Source organism: Tricharina praecox, assembly GCF_024521635.1.
Source record: "Tricharina praecox strain CBS 144465 chromosome Unknown BZA05scaffold_3, whole genome shotgun sequence".
NCBI lineage: Eukaryota > Fungi > Ascomycota > Pezizomycetes > Pezizales > Pyronemataceae > Tricharina > Tricharina praecox.
In genome coordinates, this window is record NW_026250405.1 from 516,484 (window position 1) to 531,668 (window position 15,185).

The 15,185-nt window shown below is 52.3% G+C and overlaps 3 protein-coding genes and 1 non-coding gene across 4 annotated transcripts; all 4 read left to right on the forward strand.

The window, feature by feature from the left end:
- Window positions 1–740: 740 nt before the first annotated feature.
- Window positions 741–1,430, forward strand: BZA05DRAFT_386671 (uncharacterized protein). The gene has a single exon (XM_051482506.1). The coding sequence runs from the start codon at window positions 1,017–1,019 to the stop codon at window positions 1,290–1,292; it is 276 nt and encodes a 91-aa protein (XP_051342895.1). The 5' UTR covers window positions 741–1,016; the 3' UTR covers window positions 1,293–1,430.
- A 944-nt stretch (window positions 1,431–2,374) lies between these two features.
- BZA05DRAFT_317251 (uncharacterized protein) lies at window positions 2,375–2,989 on the forward strand (the record flags this gene model as incomplete). The annotated part of the gene is made up of 3 exons (XM_051480399.1): window positions 2,375–2,575; window positions 2,629–2,840; window positions 2,893–2,989. Coding segments are annotated over 3 exons (510 nt in total), but the record flags the coding sequence as incomplete, so codon positions are not given.
- Window positions 2,990–3,726: 737 nt separating this feature from the next.
- On the forward strand, window positions 3,727–3,834 carry BZA05DRAFT_t31. Its single transcript has one exon. It is a non-coding gene; the product is annotated as a tRNA-Leu (tRNA).
- Window positions 3,835–8,667: 4,833 nt separating this feature from the next.
- BZA05DRAFT_441565 (uncharacterized protein) lies at window positions 8,668–9,327 on the forward strand (the record flags this gene model as incomplete). Its single annotated transcript, XM_051486673.1, has 3 exons — window positions 8,668–9,038; window positions 9,106–9,224; window positions 9,278–9,327. The coding sequence occupies 3 exons, from the start codon at window positions 8,668–8,670 to the stop codon at window positions 9,325–9,327; spliced, it is 540 nt and encodes a 179-aa protein (XP_051342897.1).
- Window positions 9,328–15,185: the final 5,858 nt, after the last annotated feature.

The window sequence follows — 15,185 nt, forward strand, 5'->3', positions numbered from 1 at the left end:
TGCAGGTTTTCTACCTACTTGTGTATATCAAGGGACGGTAATTAAGTATACGTGGAGTTCGGGTACATACTGCCATATGCAAAAGTGCCCCCCTCCGCAACCTGTTTCACTGGTGATGATCATATCGTCCAGCCTGCTCTCGGTATGTTTTCAACAGAACGCCAGGATTTGGTTCAGTAATTTGAATCCTCCGTGCAAAAGAAGCTGTGTTTTGCTGAAGTGGTGAAGCAAAGGGGTGGGAAGTAAACTTCAGTTCCTCCATCTCCATCCCCGCCTTCCGTCACCTCTTGCCCTGCCAATGTTGTGGAGGTTCACAGTCCACGGGAACGTGCGGACGCCAGGACGATGAAACCTATAGGACAAGGCTACAACGGTTTCTCCCTCCCTCCAGCACTATCCCTACCAATCTAGAGTACGAACGGTCACCTACGTACTTTCGGTGGCCGGTACGATAGGTAGATTGCGATCCTGCGGGATTCCAATATCCAGGAATGCAGGTAGGCAAGGGCACTGTATCGACGATGTTGTATGGAAACAGGCTTTCCGGCTCGTGGTACTACGTTGTGCAAACGGAACGGTCGGATGTGGTGGTAGGTGTTTTCACGAGATTGTGAGTGATATTCTGTGAATTGCTGTTGAGGGGGGTTTTGGGGGGGAGGTACATGTATCGAAAGGTGCCAAAGATGCTCGAGGCATGTGAAGCGTATTCACTTAAGGTCTCGGGGGGTATCCTATGCGGTATCACTCGTTCGGGTATCACTCGTACAACTTGTCATGTGGTGTGGTCGCGGTGATCATCGCGTCTCGCCTCGCCTCGCCTCGCGTTGCTGGCACTTGCCGGTTCACTGTACTCTACTCCACCAACCGCAAACATCGCAGCGCCCGAGAACTTGTCTCCCCCCCAGTTCGACCTCTACGACGACCACTCTCCGCGACTACATCCGTTAGCTCCCTACGCATCCTCGAGTTCTCGTCGCACCCTCCCCACTAGTCACCACTACCACCCAGTTACCACTATGTCCAGCACCGACGAAGTCCGAATCCCTCCAGCGCTGCTTCAGCGTCTAATCACAGAATTCATGGAAGACAAAAAGACGCGCATCTCACAACCGGCAGTCGACGCGCTTGGCGAATACTTCCGCACATTCATCCGCGAAGCGATCTGGCGGGCGGCGCAGAGCCGCAAGGGCGACGAAGACGACGAGGTTGGCGGGAGGGTTGTCGGTGGGGGAACGCTGTTTCTTGAGGTAAGGGCTATGTGTGGCGGAAGAAAGGGAAGGGACGAATGCTAAACCGGGGTGGGGCGACAGGTCGAGGATATAGAGAAGGCTGCGCCGCAGCTCATGTTGGATTTCTAAAGGGTTGGGGATCGGTCATCAGGCGCAATGGGAGTTCTCGTTCACGGTTTACGAATACACATACCTAGGTACATACGTACACTTCTCCGCTGTGATGCTACGTGGCCCTCTTCGTTCCAGATGCGACAGACAGGTATCACGATTCCACACTCGCCCATCGGACTTCTGCTTCCATATGCGAGGCGTCTCAAGAGTCACAACGATGTTTTCTGAGGATCATCATATTCTTGATTAGGGTCTATCGCGCCTGAGGCTTCTAGCGAACCACACGAATGGAGTTTTGGATGCCGTGTCAGATGTTGGGGTAGATGGTGTCGTGATCCTTGCATGATGTTCGATTTGTAGATTGTGACACCAACATCAAACGTCTGTCGGCGGCTCTTGGGACCCCTGGTTGCAGGTGCTGGAGTGCTCGATTTATCCGCCAAATGGTGTCTCTGGACGATTTCCATTGCGGTTATGGCCGTAGTGTCTGATGGAAGCGTCTGGGATGACTGAAAGGCGGCACTGCGCTGGTGGATATGGATTTTTTTCTCGACCAGTCCTCATCAAGAGCTCGCCGGGAAAGATGTTGATATATGTCGTCAAGTCGTCTCATGTTCGACGGATCGCGCTTATGCAAGCTTCCATAAGATCGAGCCTGGAAGATCTCCTAGAATATCAAACACCAAAACGTTACAGTTGCGAGACTCTGCACAGCCGCCTAAGTTTCACAGTCCATAGCTTGGATATCATGAATGAGGGAGTATAAACCTCTCCAGCAGCACTCCTTTTCGTTTCTTTCCTTTTCTCCAATCTCATCTCTTCAATACCGTGCACATTGTATGGGTTTCCTCTCGCTACCCTTTTAATTCCCTTCTGTTTCTTTGCTCCTCTAGGTTATCGCCAGCCCGATTCCTACCTCTTACCTTCATCAAAGCGCCAGTCGCGATACAGATATCAGTACACATTCATACATACCTCGCCAGCCGAGTTTTACTTCACCCTAATACAATACCCACACCATGCGTTTCTCACGATCATCTTTCGCCACTGCCGCAACGGCCATCCTCCTCCAGGTCACAGCGGCACAGAACTCATCCGTACCAGTGCCACCGGGGAGCGTCATGACACACGTCATTCAAGTTGGAGATCAAGACGGTGCACTCAAGTTCTACCCAGACACTCTGGAAGGCGTTAACGCCGGAGATTTGGTCCAATTCCACTTCTGGCCCCAGGTTCGTTCGCATCTCTTCACGCTTCTACTTCCCTCTGTTGACATTTCCACCAGGCGCATTCCGTAGCACAGAGTAGCTTCGACGCACCATGCCAGCCCCTTGAGTCTGCGGACACCACTGGGTTCTGGAGCGGAATGATGCCGGTCACCGCTGAGAGCACCACTATGCCGGTATTCACTATTCCCATAAACAGCACCGACCCCATCTGGTTCTACTGCGCCACTGGCAAGCACTGTCAAAACGGCATGGTGGGAGTTATCAACCCGTACGTATTCCCCTCCTCTCCCCTTACCCTTCCTAGCTAACCCGTGAAACAGTCCCGCGGATAAACAACTCTCCTCCTACGTCTCCGCAGCCGCAGTCGTGCCAAAGACCGGTATCCCCAGCGGCATTGGCGGAGGAAGCAACAGCACCATTCCCGGGGACGAGAGCCGCCCGAATGGAACGATTCCCATTGGTACTGGCGCTACGTTGTCGCCGACTGCTACTGGTGGTGCGGGTACAGGTGCGGCGGCTACCCTCAGGATACCGGGCCAGGCGATTGGCGCGTTGGTGGCGGTGTTGGCGGCCGCGTTGGTTTTTGTGTAGAATGTTTGAATGTAATATGGACTTTGGCGTTGTTTCTACTTTTTTTTCTTTTTCTTCGAGATAGGTCTGCTGGCTGGATTACTGGTAATAGGGTGCATGAATTTGTGGTGTTAGAATGTGATAACTGTATGTGATCTTTGCTCGTTTTCATGAAATAAAAGTTTCCGAGTGATCGTTATGGAGGCATTTATTCATCAGGGGCTTTGGACAATTTACTGGGGAGCAGCCTATATAATCCCCTCAATTGCCATTCAAAGTATACCGTTCCATTCCACCTCGTTACTACAGTAGCTCTAACGAATGTTTATTGAATCACAGTAAACAGCCGCCCACCCGCCGGCAAGACAAGCTCCCGCTTTCCACCGGCGCTATGCATCCGGGCGTTTGCAGCTGTCTTTCACGAGCTGGCCGCCACCGTAACATGTTTACGACTCCTAATCTCAAGCTCCTAACCGGAGATTGTGAAAATTTGTGTTTTCTGTTGGTCCCCCATCTCACTTTGCTTGCATGCGAAGCTACTCATTAAAGTCAAGCTGTAAACGTTACCGACTTCGAACATCCAAGGCAGGATGGCCGAGTTGGTTATGGCGCCAGGTTAAGGTCACCTTAATACAATCGTTTCGATTCCTGGTTCGGGAAACTGAGCGTGGGTTCAAGTCCCACTCCTGTCACTACTTCTTTTTTTTCCCCATGAACCATGAATACACGGCATCCCGTCGGCAAGCCCGAACGCAGCAAGCGGGTAGACTAGCGGTACGAATAGGGTTCAATATCTTTTCGAGGACTGCGTAGCATGGCGGAGCCACTGCAAGCTGTTGTGAGCGCCGGCGCGGAGGCGGGGAGTTTAGTAAGCCAAAGAAGCGGAAGGCTGAAGTTCAGATATACATATCGGAGCTATTCGCGGAAGAAAGCACTGCCCGGCTATACTGCGTTTCTTCTGCGGCGATGGAGCTTGCAGAGGAAGAGCGAGATGCAGGTGAGCTGTCACGGTGGCAAAGATGTGTGGCGGGTGTGCGCTCACGTAAGTTCTTATGTCATCCGGCCGTTGGCGGCGGGCGGCAACGGAGATTCCGCTAGGCGACTTCTAGAGTACTCGAATGGAACCTGGAGGAGACGGGATATGACAGATAGGTGTCATGGTTGGGAACGGCCGGGAACGGCCGAATGTAATGTGAAACAAAGCTCCGTGCGATGAGGGCTCAATGCCTGGGCTAGCACTCGTTTCCACGGGTTTTGGATTCCCTGCAACAGCGAGTTACTTAGGAGGAATTTCTCCCTTGACGAACGGGAGGAGACTCCGTTCCTTCCCAATCACTCCAGTATCCTCCAGCAGTTCAGCAGGAAAAACGATGTCAGCTAAGAATACCCATTGCGCGGTAGACGGCGGTGTGCCCTAGATACGGCCCGCTAGGGAGATTATGTGGTGATACTAACTGAGAAACAATGCTTCCCTATAGAGCCACGCCGGAAAGGTCAAACGAGAGGGTAGGCGAGGAAGATCGAAAAGCGAAGAGGGCGGTTATGCGGGGAGCAGACAAGGGCAGAACGGGGGAAGGAGGAGCAGGAAAGGGAGAGTAGCAGATGAAGAGAAGGAAAGTAGGAGGCAGGATTCAGTGTGTGCATGCTTGCGTGGTGTGACATGAAGGAAGAGGGTACAGTTGATCTTATGCAGTAAGCTTGAAACCCTAAAGGACCGAGGTCGACTTGTGGAGGCGAGGGAAGGGTGCATAAGAGTGGTCGGTGAGCAGGAGAAGGTGGCTATATCTCTTTAGCTCATACTTTCCTCCCATCTGATGCGAGTAGATCCGCTCAATTGCTTCACCAACGTCTGCATAATGTTCACCATCACCACCGTCATCATGAGTCCAACCGCCCGCCCTATGCCCGGTTTTATGTCTTTACGTTGTTTAGCTCCATCCCACTCCACTTTCAACTTCATCAGCCCCACCGCTCCACCGCCCACCTTCGATTTGGACGTCATTGTGTGTGACTCGATTATCTCCAGTCCTTTCAGGCCGTCTTAACAATCTATGTCGCAAGGTAAGCTATGTCCTTAGATAAGTGACGAGACATGAGTCAAGGCGAGAAGTTCTCTGGGATAATGCGCGATCTTCGAGTCTACGAACTTTCAACTCATGTGAGTCTGTCAGCATGGAGTCAAAAACAATCCAAGTCAATCCGTGTCGACAATGCCATATTTCAACCGACCTTACTAGCAGAAACTCAAGTATCATATGCATCAAACGACTTTGTTGAGAGCTGAAGTTGCACGATAGTCGTCTTTGACAGCTGGTATGTAGATCCCATTGATAATTACACGGCAAGTTCCGGAGGCCAATGGGAGTCGAGGTATCAGTGCTACCATGTGTTGACACCATGTTCCGCCAGAACCATATGTAAGCACTACCGCACACTATATATCCACAGTGATGGATACCGACCACACAATTATATATTGCTTTATATTCGTCCGTTTGCTGGGCACAGTGTATGTTCTGATGCGGGACTTCATTCAGCTGTACATATTACAAACAATTGCCAGTCATCAATGCACTTCTCCATACACCGTCGACTATCCAGTGCAGGGCAGTAACGATACCTGTAGGTTTTGGGAGCCATCTCGGTCTAATGTGTCGAAAACCAGTATGATGGCTTCCCGGATTACCAGACATGAAACGGAACCGGGGATACTTAGTACTTAGTATGTACCGTCAGATTCTGTGACTCTAAGAGCAGCTCACGGACGGTAAATGACTAGTTTCTTCCCCACCCACATCTCCCGTCTTACCTTGCGGCTATCTGGTGTGCACGGCTGTCGGGTTCTCGCTTGTAGACCAGGCCATTGGGGCCATAAAGCACGCTCTGAGCATGACTAGTAGCGATCTGCCCCAGGAACGAACATGTCAGCCATCAGACATGCAACTTCATTATTCACCCTCGCCTTGCTGAATGCTGGTGCACCCGCTTTGCCGGGTGCCCTGCTTACGGGCTGCCAACCGAGATCCTCATAGACGAGCAGTGAGGAACAGCTGGACCAGACCAAGAAGATTGCCGCAGGGAAGAAAGTGATCACCGCTATCAGTAAGGCAGGATGGGGGCTAAGTAGAGTAATTCTGCTAGGCACAGAGGTTGTAAGCACTTCACTAGAGAACCAGCCTTTCCCGTTCGATGGGGCTATCACCAAACTACCTAGAAAACTTCGGCCGGCGATAGCTCCGAGCAAAACATCTACATACAAGGAAAGCTCAATGCTGATGGAGCATAGAGTTAGGCATTCAGCACAGCGGCGACCTATCGTTGTTATGCCCGATTTCTGGTAGCCAGGCAGTGGTACATATCACATATCTGCCAGGTAATAAAAAGTCTGTATTGCCGTGTAAATTTTGGCCCTGGGTGACGCGCGCACGCGCAACCGCCGGTGAAACTTAGGCTAGAACTTGCTCATGGCGTTTTCTCGATCGTTTGATCTATCAAGAAACTCGTGAAACATACTCGGGTTTTTACCGGGCTTTGCCGAAAATAGACAGGCGCCTTGACCCCGCTGTGCTACCTCGAGGCAACCATCCCCAGTTATGTAGGCCGCCCACCGGCGAAGCTCCCTTGGAGTTTTACCGGGTCTTGAACATAGAGATGTTCACGTGCAAACTCGAGGTGACTATGTCCGTTAAGGTGTTTACGCTATGGCACGGCCCAAGTCAACTCGAAGGATGTCGGGTTCGCCTGGGGAGTCTACACTAGAGCTCAAGTACATCCAAACGAGATACCCGCTAATCTGACCGCATGCATATCTGGAGGGAACATGCGTCAGTGGAGACGCAGCCTCGAAGCGCCTTTACCCGGGCAGACTCGATGCGATGGATGATTGTCGGTGACGCTCTCTTCCCCAGCGGCGAAACCCCTCGTCATCGTGTCACGGACTGTCCACCGGAGCTTAGCCAGTCAACTACTGGGCTTCTTGACATCGCTGGATGATAACCCATCTGGCGTGACTCCTCCGGTCGACCAATGCTCAGAATCAACCGATTCCTTCGGGGCGATAATCGATTCAGTGATCGATGCTGTCGTAATACCACGGGTGGAATGCACGTCTTCTTGAAATTACTGCATGTCAGGAAGTTCCTCCGTTCCAGCGATTTCCTAACAATTCTATCGCCAGATCAAGTGTGGAGTAGACACGCATCATCTAGTATGACTGGCCGTACCCCCGGAGGAGGGCCTAAAATTCACGACGTCGGTCATTGAGGCCGCCCCCGAGCTATCGCTACCACCTCAATCTCACAGACTGTGTTGATGTACATATCAGTTGATACATAACTACCGGAGGAACGTGACTGGCCAGGTTCCGTGACTAACGGAATCGATAATAGCGTCAGTCATTGCCGTGTTGATCCGAAGTTCGCGTGGTGTTGAAGAAATGGTGCATCAGCCACATGTCGCACAAGCAGCCTCGACTCAGCCTCACCACTCACCGACGGATTGATTGTTAATAGCACCGCATTGGGCACTATTAGGGGTGATTCTAGAAGGCCATGCTACCGTTTCAGATTTGTTAGCATGCTGTTAATTGGCCGTTCTGGCCACTTTGTGGCGTGCGCACAGCTCACCAGCCACTATCCGTTTGTAGCTCTCAGCCCAAGCTAACGTCTCACAGCTACAAACTTTCGAGCCGCCAGCCAATCTCACCTCTGCTTGCCGGATCAAAAAGAAAAGAGATTATGCAGATCAGGCCGTCCCTCTCCTCTCCCTAGAGGCCCTTGTTCCTGATCTCATCCGTGGAACTCGAGTTCTCTGTCCACTCGGATCGCAGAGCTCAAGAGGTGCCTCACCTGATTCCCCGCTTGCTTGGCTTGACGAACACAGGCCCGCAACTGCGGGCATCTTAATCAGTTCGTATTAACTTCGGCGTGAGACTTGGAGTAATCCCGGGATGTTGTTCTACCCCCTACGAAACAAACTGACTGATCAGATCCGCTGCCATGGTTGTTGGGGCTCATGATGTTATCCAGCAGAGCCCTACGGCTTGGTTAGTCAGTCCGCACGCTCAGTAGATCATTCCCCAGTCCACAGCTGTACGGTTCAAGTCCATGCTATCACCGTATAGGGAAGGAGAAGCATATATTATACAGATGCTGCAGATGCAAGCAGTATCGTCCAGATCTCCGGAGAATCATCGAGGCAACCCAACTTACCGTCTTCACTTGAGGTCTTACAACTTTTCCGAATCCGGAATCTTACCTCTCCCACGCTTATACTGCCTCTGAAGTATCTCGGTCTCGCATATAAGACTTTTGGTTCACCCGGGTTTTGAAATGGCATCAAACAGTCGAGGAAACAACAGACAGTCTTCTAGATACCCCAGCATACCAGCTTTTCCTTCATCCATCTCATCCTCCAAAGCTTCCTGTTCTTCTTCCTCACAGCCCCATTATCTTCACCCAGTCCTCGAAGGCCAAACCGACTACTTCAACAAGAACTTCGTTGAAATCTCCGCAGAAGCAGACGAAATGCCTAGCTACTCCAGCCCCGACTATTCCCACCAGGCCCGCCCCAGCCAGGTGATCTCCATCACGGAGATCAACCAGATGCGACAGACTCTGAGAAGCCGCCGAGTAAACACTCTCACTGAGCTCCGCCGAATCGAGAGTGTCCTCACGACGCTCCCCAACTTTACGACCGAGCTCATCCATGAGATAACCGACTCCTGGGGCTACTACGTGAGCTCGAACAACTTTCTGAACGAGCTCCGCGGCCTCACCAGGCAGTATCCTTTCAGCAACGAGCTCTTGGAGGATGCCAAGGCACGGGTACTCAACGACCCCAGCAGCAGCAGGTCCTGGAACTTTGCTTGGCTCCTTCTGGCCAAAATCAAGAATGAGTGAGTTCTCGTCCTCGGGCACGGGTTCACCAGGCCGGTAAAGCTGACAGGGTTTGATTGCTTGCAGTCAATTGATTCCTGTGTACGCACAGAGGGTAGCCTACCAGCCTTCGCAGTGGGGTGGTGTTCACCCCGATCCCAGGAACGCTGCCGAACTGGCGAATGTTTTGAGCCAGGAGTGGACCAGTACGTTGCCATTTTTCAACTATATCCCGACTTTATGCTGATATTCTGCTTAGGAGCTGTGGAACAGCTGCTGAGGCATTGGCCAACCGCGCCGGCCTGGTAAACCAATCATTTGGTGCCAATCCCTCATGGTTCAATTTGGGGATACCCGGGCTGCGTTGGCCACTGTAGCTTCTGGAATCTTCACTTTTGACATAGCCATGTCAGGGACTAGCTGGGCGCCGAGGCACCTGTGGAGCGAAACGTGATCCTACGAATTTCTTATGTTTTCTTTCAGTCTTTGCCTTTTCTGTTTACAGCTGGGTGGGGTTAAGCCCCATTGATATGGCTGGTTACTTGGAACAGATTTTCCTATTGGATGCCGAGTTTTGTTTTGCTTGTTTCTGATTTTACAATGTTTTATCTGTCGATGCAATACAATGGAATTCGAATTCTTCCAAACCCAAACCCTGTTTCTCCGTAATTCGTGGGCGAGTGAACCCGTGTTTCAACTACAGACCTCGACGTCGGTTCCGAAATTCGCAGGTGGGTGTTCGAGATCTTGGTAGGTGTGGCGTAGTTTTGCGGATCTCGCATTAGGTACGGCCCGGGGTTCGGACCCGCATAACGAATGGGTGGAACCGACACATCATTGTGGCGCCGTCATCGTGTGCACCGCCCCGAAGAAGCGAGCGCAACCCGGTATCCGCATGGATCCGAGCTGATCCCTGGGTTTGGTGGGTGGGTGTCTGCCACTCTAGAGTAGAGTAGAGATCTAGAAGAGCGGATTAGCAAGTATGTACGATTGAAGTTATTCTGGTGGCCGTGGCGCTTATTTTGGCGGGGGGACAAGGTGGGGATCATAGGCGTTTATGCCCTGCCGGTGACCGACAAAGCTGTGCATACCCGCACCTGCGCGGCCTGACATACATACATGCAACCTTATTGCTTTCGTGTACCGTGAGCATTGCAAATCTACCGACCCGCGGTATGTGCAATATACATCCCTCATGCTATTCTGATACCTCACGTTTCCCTTAATGACAAATCTAAGTAGTTACATATACACCGACTTTGATTCCAGAACCACAAATACTGTAATTCAACTCCACATCCACCGTCACCGCATTTATTTCCGTGTTGGCATAGGTAGATCCACGAGGCGAGCGCGGGCAAGAGCGCGGGCGCGGGGGACGGAAATATCTACATACCGTGCGCGTCTAATTTTAAGGCTCCCCCCCCCGGCGACGGCTGTGGTTAGCGAGAATCGGAAACAAGTGTGGCTGGACTGTGGAGAGGCTCGTTCGGCTATGCAGAGTACTATAGTTAAGGCCAGCCACGTTCGTTTTGGGGGCCGATACGTAGATAGCGGCGCGATTTTGGTGATTGGAAAGGAGACCGGGGAAGAGAAGGAGTCTCGAAGACGAGAATGAGAAATCGGGATTTCGTGGTAGTGTGGCTATGGCAGAAGGATATTTTTTTGCTTGTAGAAGGCTTGATCTCTAAAAAAACTCCTCCTCTGACAAGTTGGCGAGCAATCCGGCATTTCCTGCTCGGTCGCTGGAACTGTACTCGGGAGACTCTACAAAGAAACACATGATGTCACTCGAACGTCAAGATATGAGCCAACGTCCTTGAGAGTCAGTTTCACGTTCGGGTTTCTTGTCTCTGCCAATATTTTCTAGTTCGCGCTTTTAGTCACATGGCTATGGTCAATGATGCTGCCCGCAGACGTCTCCGGTTACCTAGTTCCCATAGTTCTAGATTGCCAATGTCGTGTCATTTCTCACCTGGGTCAGCATCACTCGTCCTTAGTATGTACCTTACCCGAACGGCCGACCGACCGACTGAAAGAGCCACCTTACTCGGTGGTGAAAATCTGGGGGGTGTCGGCCGACGTTAGAAGCGCATGGTGACGATCCGGACCCGAAACGCCCGCCCAGCCACCGGTGGATCCGTAGGGTAAGGCAACATGGGTGAATCTCAAGCACCCGAAGTTTGTGAAAGAAGAAGTTGTATCGGATATGATCTAAAGGGCCGTAGAGCCTATGGAAAGTGATGTGTGGCGTAAGCTGCGATCCGTGCCGCGCACAGTCAGACCCTGCAAAAGTGACTCAATGCCCAATGGTTGCCACCAACGAAGGCCCGAGCCACTCTTGTTATGTAAGTCGCGGTAAAAAGAATAGGATGAAGATTACGGCATCATCTAGAAGTACGGTAACGGTTTCACCCTCTTTCTACTACTGTAAAATACGTACCTAAGCAACTTGTAAACTCTCGGAGTACTATATGAGTGATGCATCAGCCACACTACGCTGTTATCATCATACATACCGTCAGATTGGTGAAGAAATAAAATGGCTCCACCACTACTGCTGACCAACCAACCGTCAAGACTTTGACGGCGGAAGCGGGAGGCAGCTTTCGCATTTTTCCGACCTCTAAAACCGTCTGCCATCACAAACTAGTCCTCACCCCCTCTCCTGGTAGTGACAGTGGCTGAGGATGACGTGGAACGCAAGGAAATCGCAGACAGGGCTCATCTAGAGTTTTAATTTTCCCCTCAAAGGCACACAGATCAGCTCGTGTACCGTAATCCATCAACTGCAGGGACTTTCAGAAATCGAAGGACGGCGAAGGATAACGATTCTTGCCAGCTGTGTGACGACTAATATCCTGTTAGCCTCGCTGTGGATATAGTACTGGCCCGCCCCGAGAAACCCACTGTCTCGCCGCGAATAACCTGCTGGCCTTACCATGGTTACCGCGCTGTCTTTATCGTTCGTTCAAGCGCAGAAAGACGTCGCATCAGATCCATTCAAAGCACACGGCATGTCGTTCGTTCGTTCAACGTAGACAGTATTTTTGTGGCGGAGCGTGTCCGTCGTGGGGGCACCTACCACTTTATAATTTTCGAATTGATATTTCCAGCACGGAAAAAACCCCGCGTGGTCTAGTGGTCTAGGCCACGCAATCGGCGAGGGGAGTTGAGGGAAAGGTCCAGGTTCAACCCTGGTAGAAGAACTTTCTATTCAGCTCTTGGGGTTTCCAAGCCACCTGCCGCGGGTGGTGATGGTTTTTGTTTTTGTTTTCGGCGTGACGGAGGGAGCATTAGCCGGATATCACTCGGTCGTAGCCGAGTGATCCGAGCCAGGGGTACGCTGTGAGTGAAGAAACCGTTCTAATCGAACTCATCCCTTCTGTTTGTCAGTGACCACCCACACTTCGTATCTCCACGCTGGAGACTGCACGGCGCTGTCATACCTACAGCCCCGAGACTGTGTGAAAGCCCGCCGTGACCGACTTGGAGCCACCGCTGTCGACCTTCTCTGAGCCACGAGCGATCTCCCACACACCGCCCCTAAGCAAGTAGGTCGTTTACGAAACTTCATGGTGAGTCGACGTCGGAGATGAAGCCAGTAAGCGTTTAGATGGATGCCAATATGAAAGTACCGTCACGATTACTTAAATATTCCGGCACATACCCTCACAGCGAGTCACTCGCAATGAGGTATGTACCGGTTAGGCGCGACCACCTGCATCCATGGAGGAGCCACAACGAGCCGAGTCGCCCGCGGACTAACCGATAGCGAATTTCTCGGGCAGTGAACGGGAAAAAGTGCGTGTACATTGCAATGATCTACTCTAGATAGGCCACCAGCAATCTATGGTAAAACAAACGGTCTGTGGTCGGCGATAAGCGGGCATCCTCCCGGCCGTCCGCCAACTTCCCTGGTTGGTGGAGGGTAATACTGCTGCCTAGGCATGACGTTTCGCTTCTTCGCCGGTATGTAGATCACTCTGCTGCCCGTGTAAATGTGGGATTGTTCATTTGATGTGACGATATGTCAGCACCGCATCATGCTCGGTGGATCGCAGGACCGATGATGCAGGGTACATGCCGTTGGTCGACAACGACATGAATGTGAACTGGGGATGTATATGCGATTGAGCATTGGACATTCATTATTGCTGTAAGGATTGTACCCCGCGGAAATGTTGAAAGAGAAGGCTCTTCGGCGACGGGGACAGGCGTAACTAACACCCACTGAATGGGGCATAGTTAGCGCGTCCCCTGATGCAAACCACTATCTACCGTTCATGCATGTAGACTACCTCACCTTGCCGGCGCTGTCAACTTTCAAGGCTCGGTGAGCCCGAATGCTCAGCAATGTAGTCACAATACCACTGCTGCCGCCACTGCAAACGGTCGTCGCTGTGGTGCATCTCCAGCATTACGTAAGGGCCCTCAAGTTGTACGGGCAGAACCGGACTCGGGATGTGGAGATTCCTTAACTTTCACCAATGTGCCCTTCCTGCCCTCACACGAGGATGAGGCTGAGGATAGTTAATTATTCCCTGAAATTCCAGCGCCTCACGGAGTGGGCGGTGGAATCACATGTCATCACGTCGGCTCCCATCCATCGTCTCACTCACTTTGCTGTCCAGGGTCCAGTGGGTGTGGAGACGTCCACCGGCGCAGTACCTACCGGCACCGCCGATTACTTTGGATCGAAGCGAGAAGTGGAATCTCAGAGATGGCCCTACGGAAAGTAGAATCTCAGATGGCCCTACAGAAAGTGTCTTATCCCGTGCGGCCCCTTCTCCACGTGCTTCCGCTCATACATATGATATATCAGCAGGATCCCGCAGACATCGAGCAGCCGCTCGCCCAATTCGCATCACTTAACGAAGGAGCTGCCGATATGAACGGAAGCAAGATCGCTATAATCACGCGATGATGCAGAGCGCGGTGGCACCCCGCGCCAGGCGGGCGTGCTCGAGTGCGGCATGTCGATAGTGTTCTCGGTACATGTATACTCTAGTGTACGAATTGAAAGCACTTTTATCCCCCCTCTCCCCCACGTCCACCCAGCCCAACGATATGCACCAGCTAGGTAGGCTCCTCTCGTGAGCCGCACATCTAGAGCGCCGCGGACACCGCCCTGCTCAGAATGAATGCACGGCGTCACGACATCAGCCCTATGTGCTGGGTATATAGTGCTTGTTCTAGGGCTGAACCCCGCACTGCACTCCCGCCGTTCCGTACCAGGGAAGGCTCGTGTCTTTCCCAAGAGCGGCTGGTGGGTAAGGTGCGGTGCGGATGGGCTTATAAAGCCTCGCGCATCCATTCAACTGCTGACAGGATATATGTCCACCACCACCCACCCACCACCCACCTCGACCACCACCACCGCTACATACCGCCGCCGCGGCCGCCACCACCACCGTCACGCCCCCCTCCACCACCACCACCGGTGCACCCCCAACAATGCGCCCACGCACATCCGTCGACGCCCCCCCCACATCCACCAAGGAACCAGTTTTCGCCGACAGTCAGCCGAATCACGGCTCATGAGCGCCGCTACTCAATATGGCGCAATAGTTAAACGGTAGGTTCCGTGTTTGACACCCAGCCGGGAGTGAACAATGGATTGACAGATCGCAGCCACGCCACGAAGCGAGTTCCCAGTACCACCTCACCAACTCACCACTTCACCACCTCACCTCCGAGACCCCGTACCGGATCCGGGAGTAGTTATACGCTGAGATCTTAATCGGCACCATCATACTCGCCCGGGGGGTTCGACGCAATGGAAAACTAACCCCACTCCCCAGATGTGGGGAGAGGGTTGGGAGACACAAAAGCTTGGAACAACAAACGGGTAGCGCCGTTGAACCTTGGTGGGTGCTATGATGGACTTTGACGTGAGTAGTCACAAAACGCATGACTCGAGCCAAAAAGTAAAATGACTTGATTCAATACGTAATGACTCGAGCCAATAAACCACAGCACTCGAGTCACCCAAATGGACGATACAACTCCAGCCTCCTCCTGTCGCCCTCCGACCCGACGGACCCGGATTTCCGGTCCTATCGATACATACAATCCCGCATCGAGCCGCACAAGCTGATCGACAGTACCTTCCACGTTTGTTGTGGTCGGAGTTCCTGACATCCCCATGCCATCCGCCGCGCCCA

Excerpts from the sequence above, each read along its gene's own strand:
- BZA05DRAFT_386671 (XM_051482506.1), top strand. The coding sequence starts at position 1,017 with ATGTCCAGCACCGACGAAGTCCGAATCCCTCCAGCGCTGCTTCAGCGT.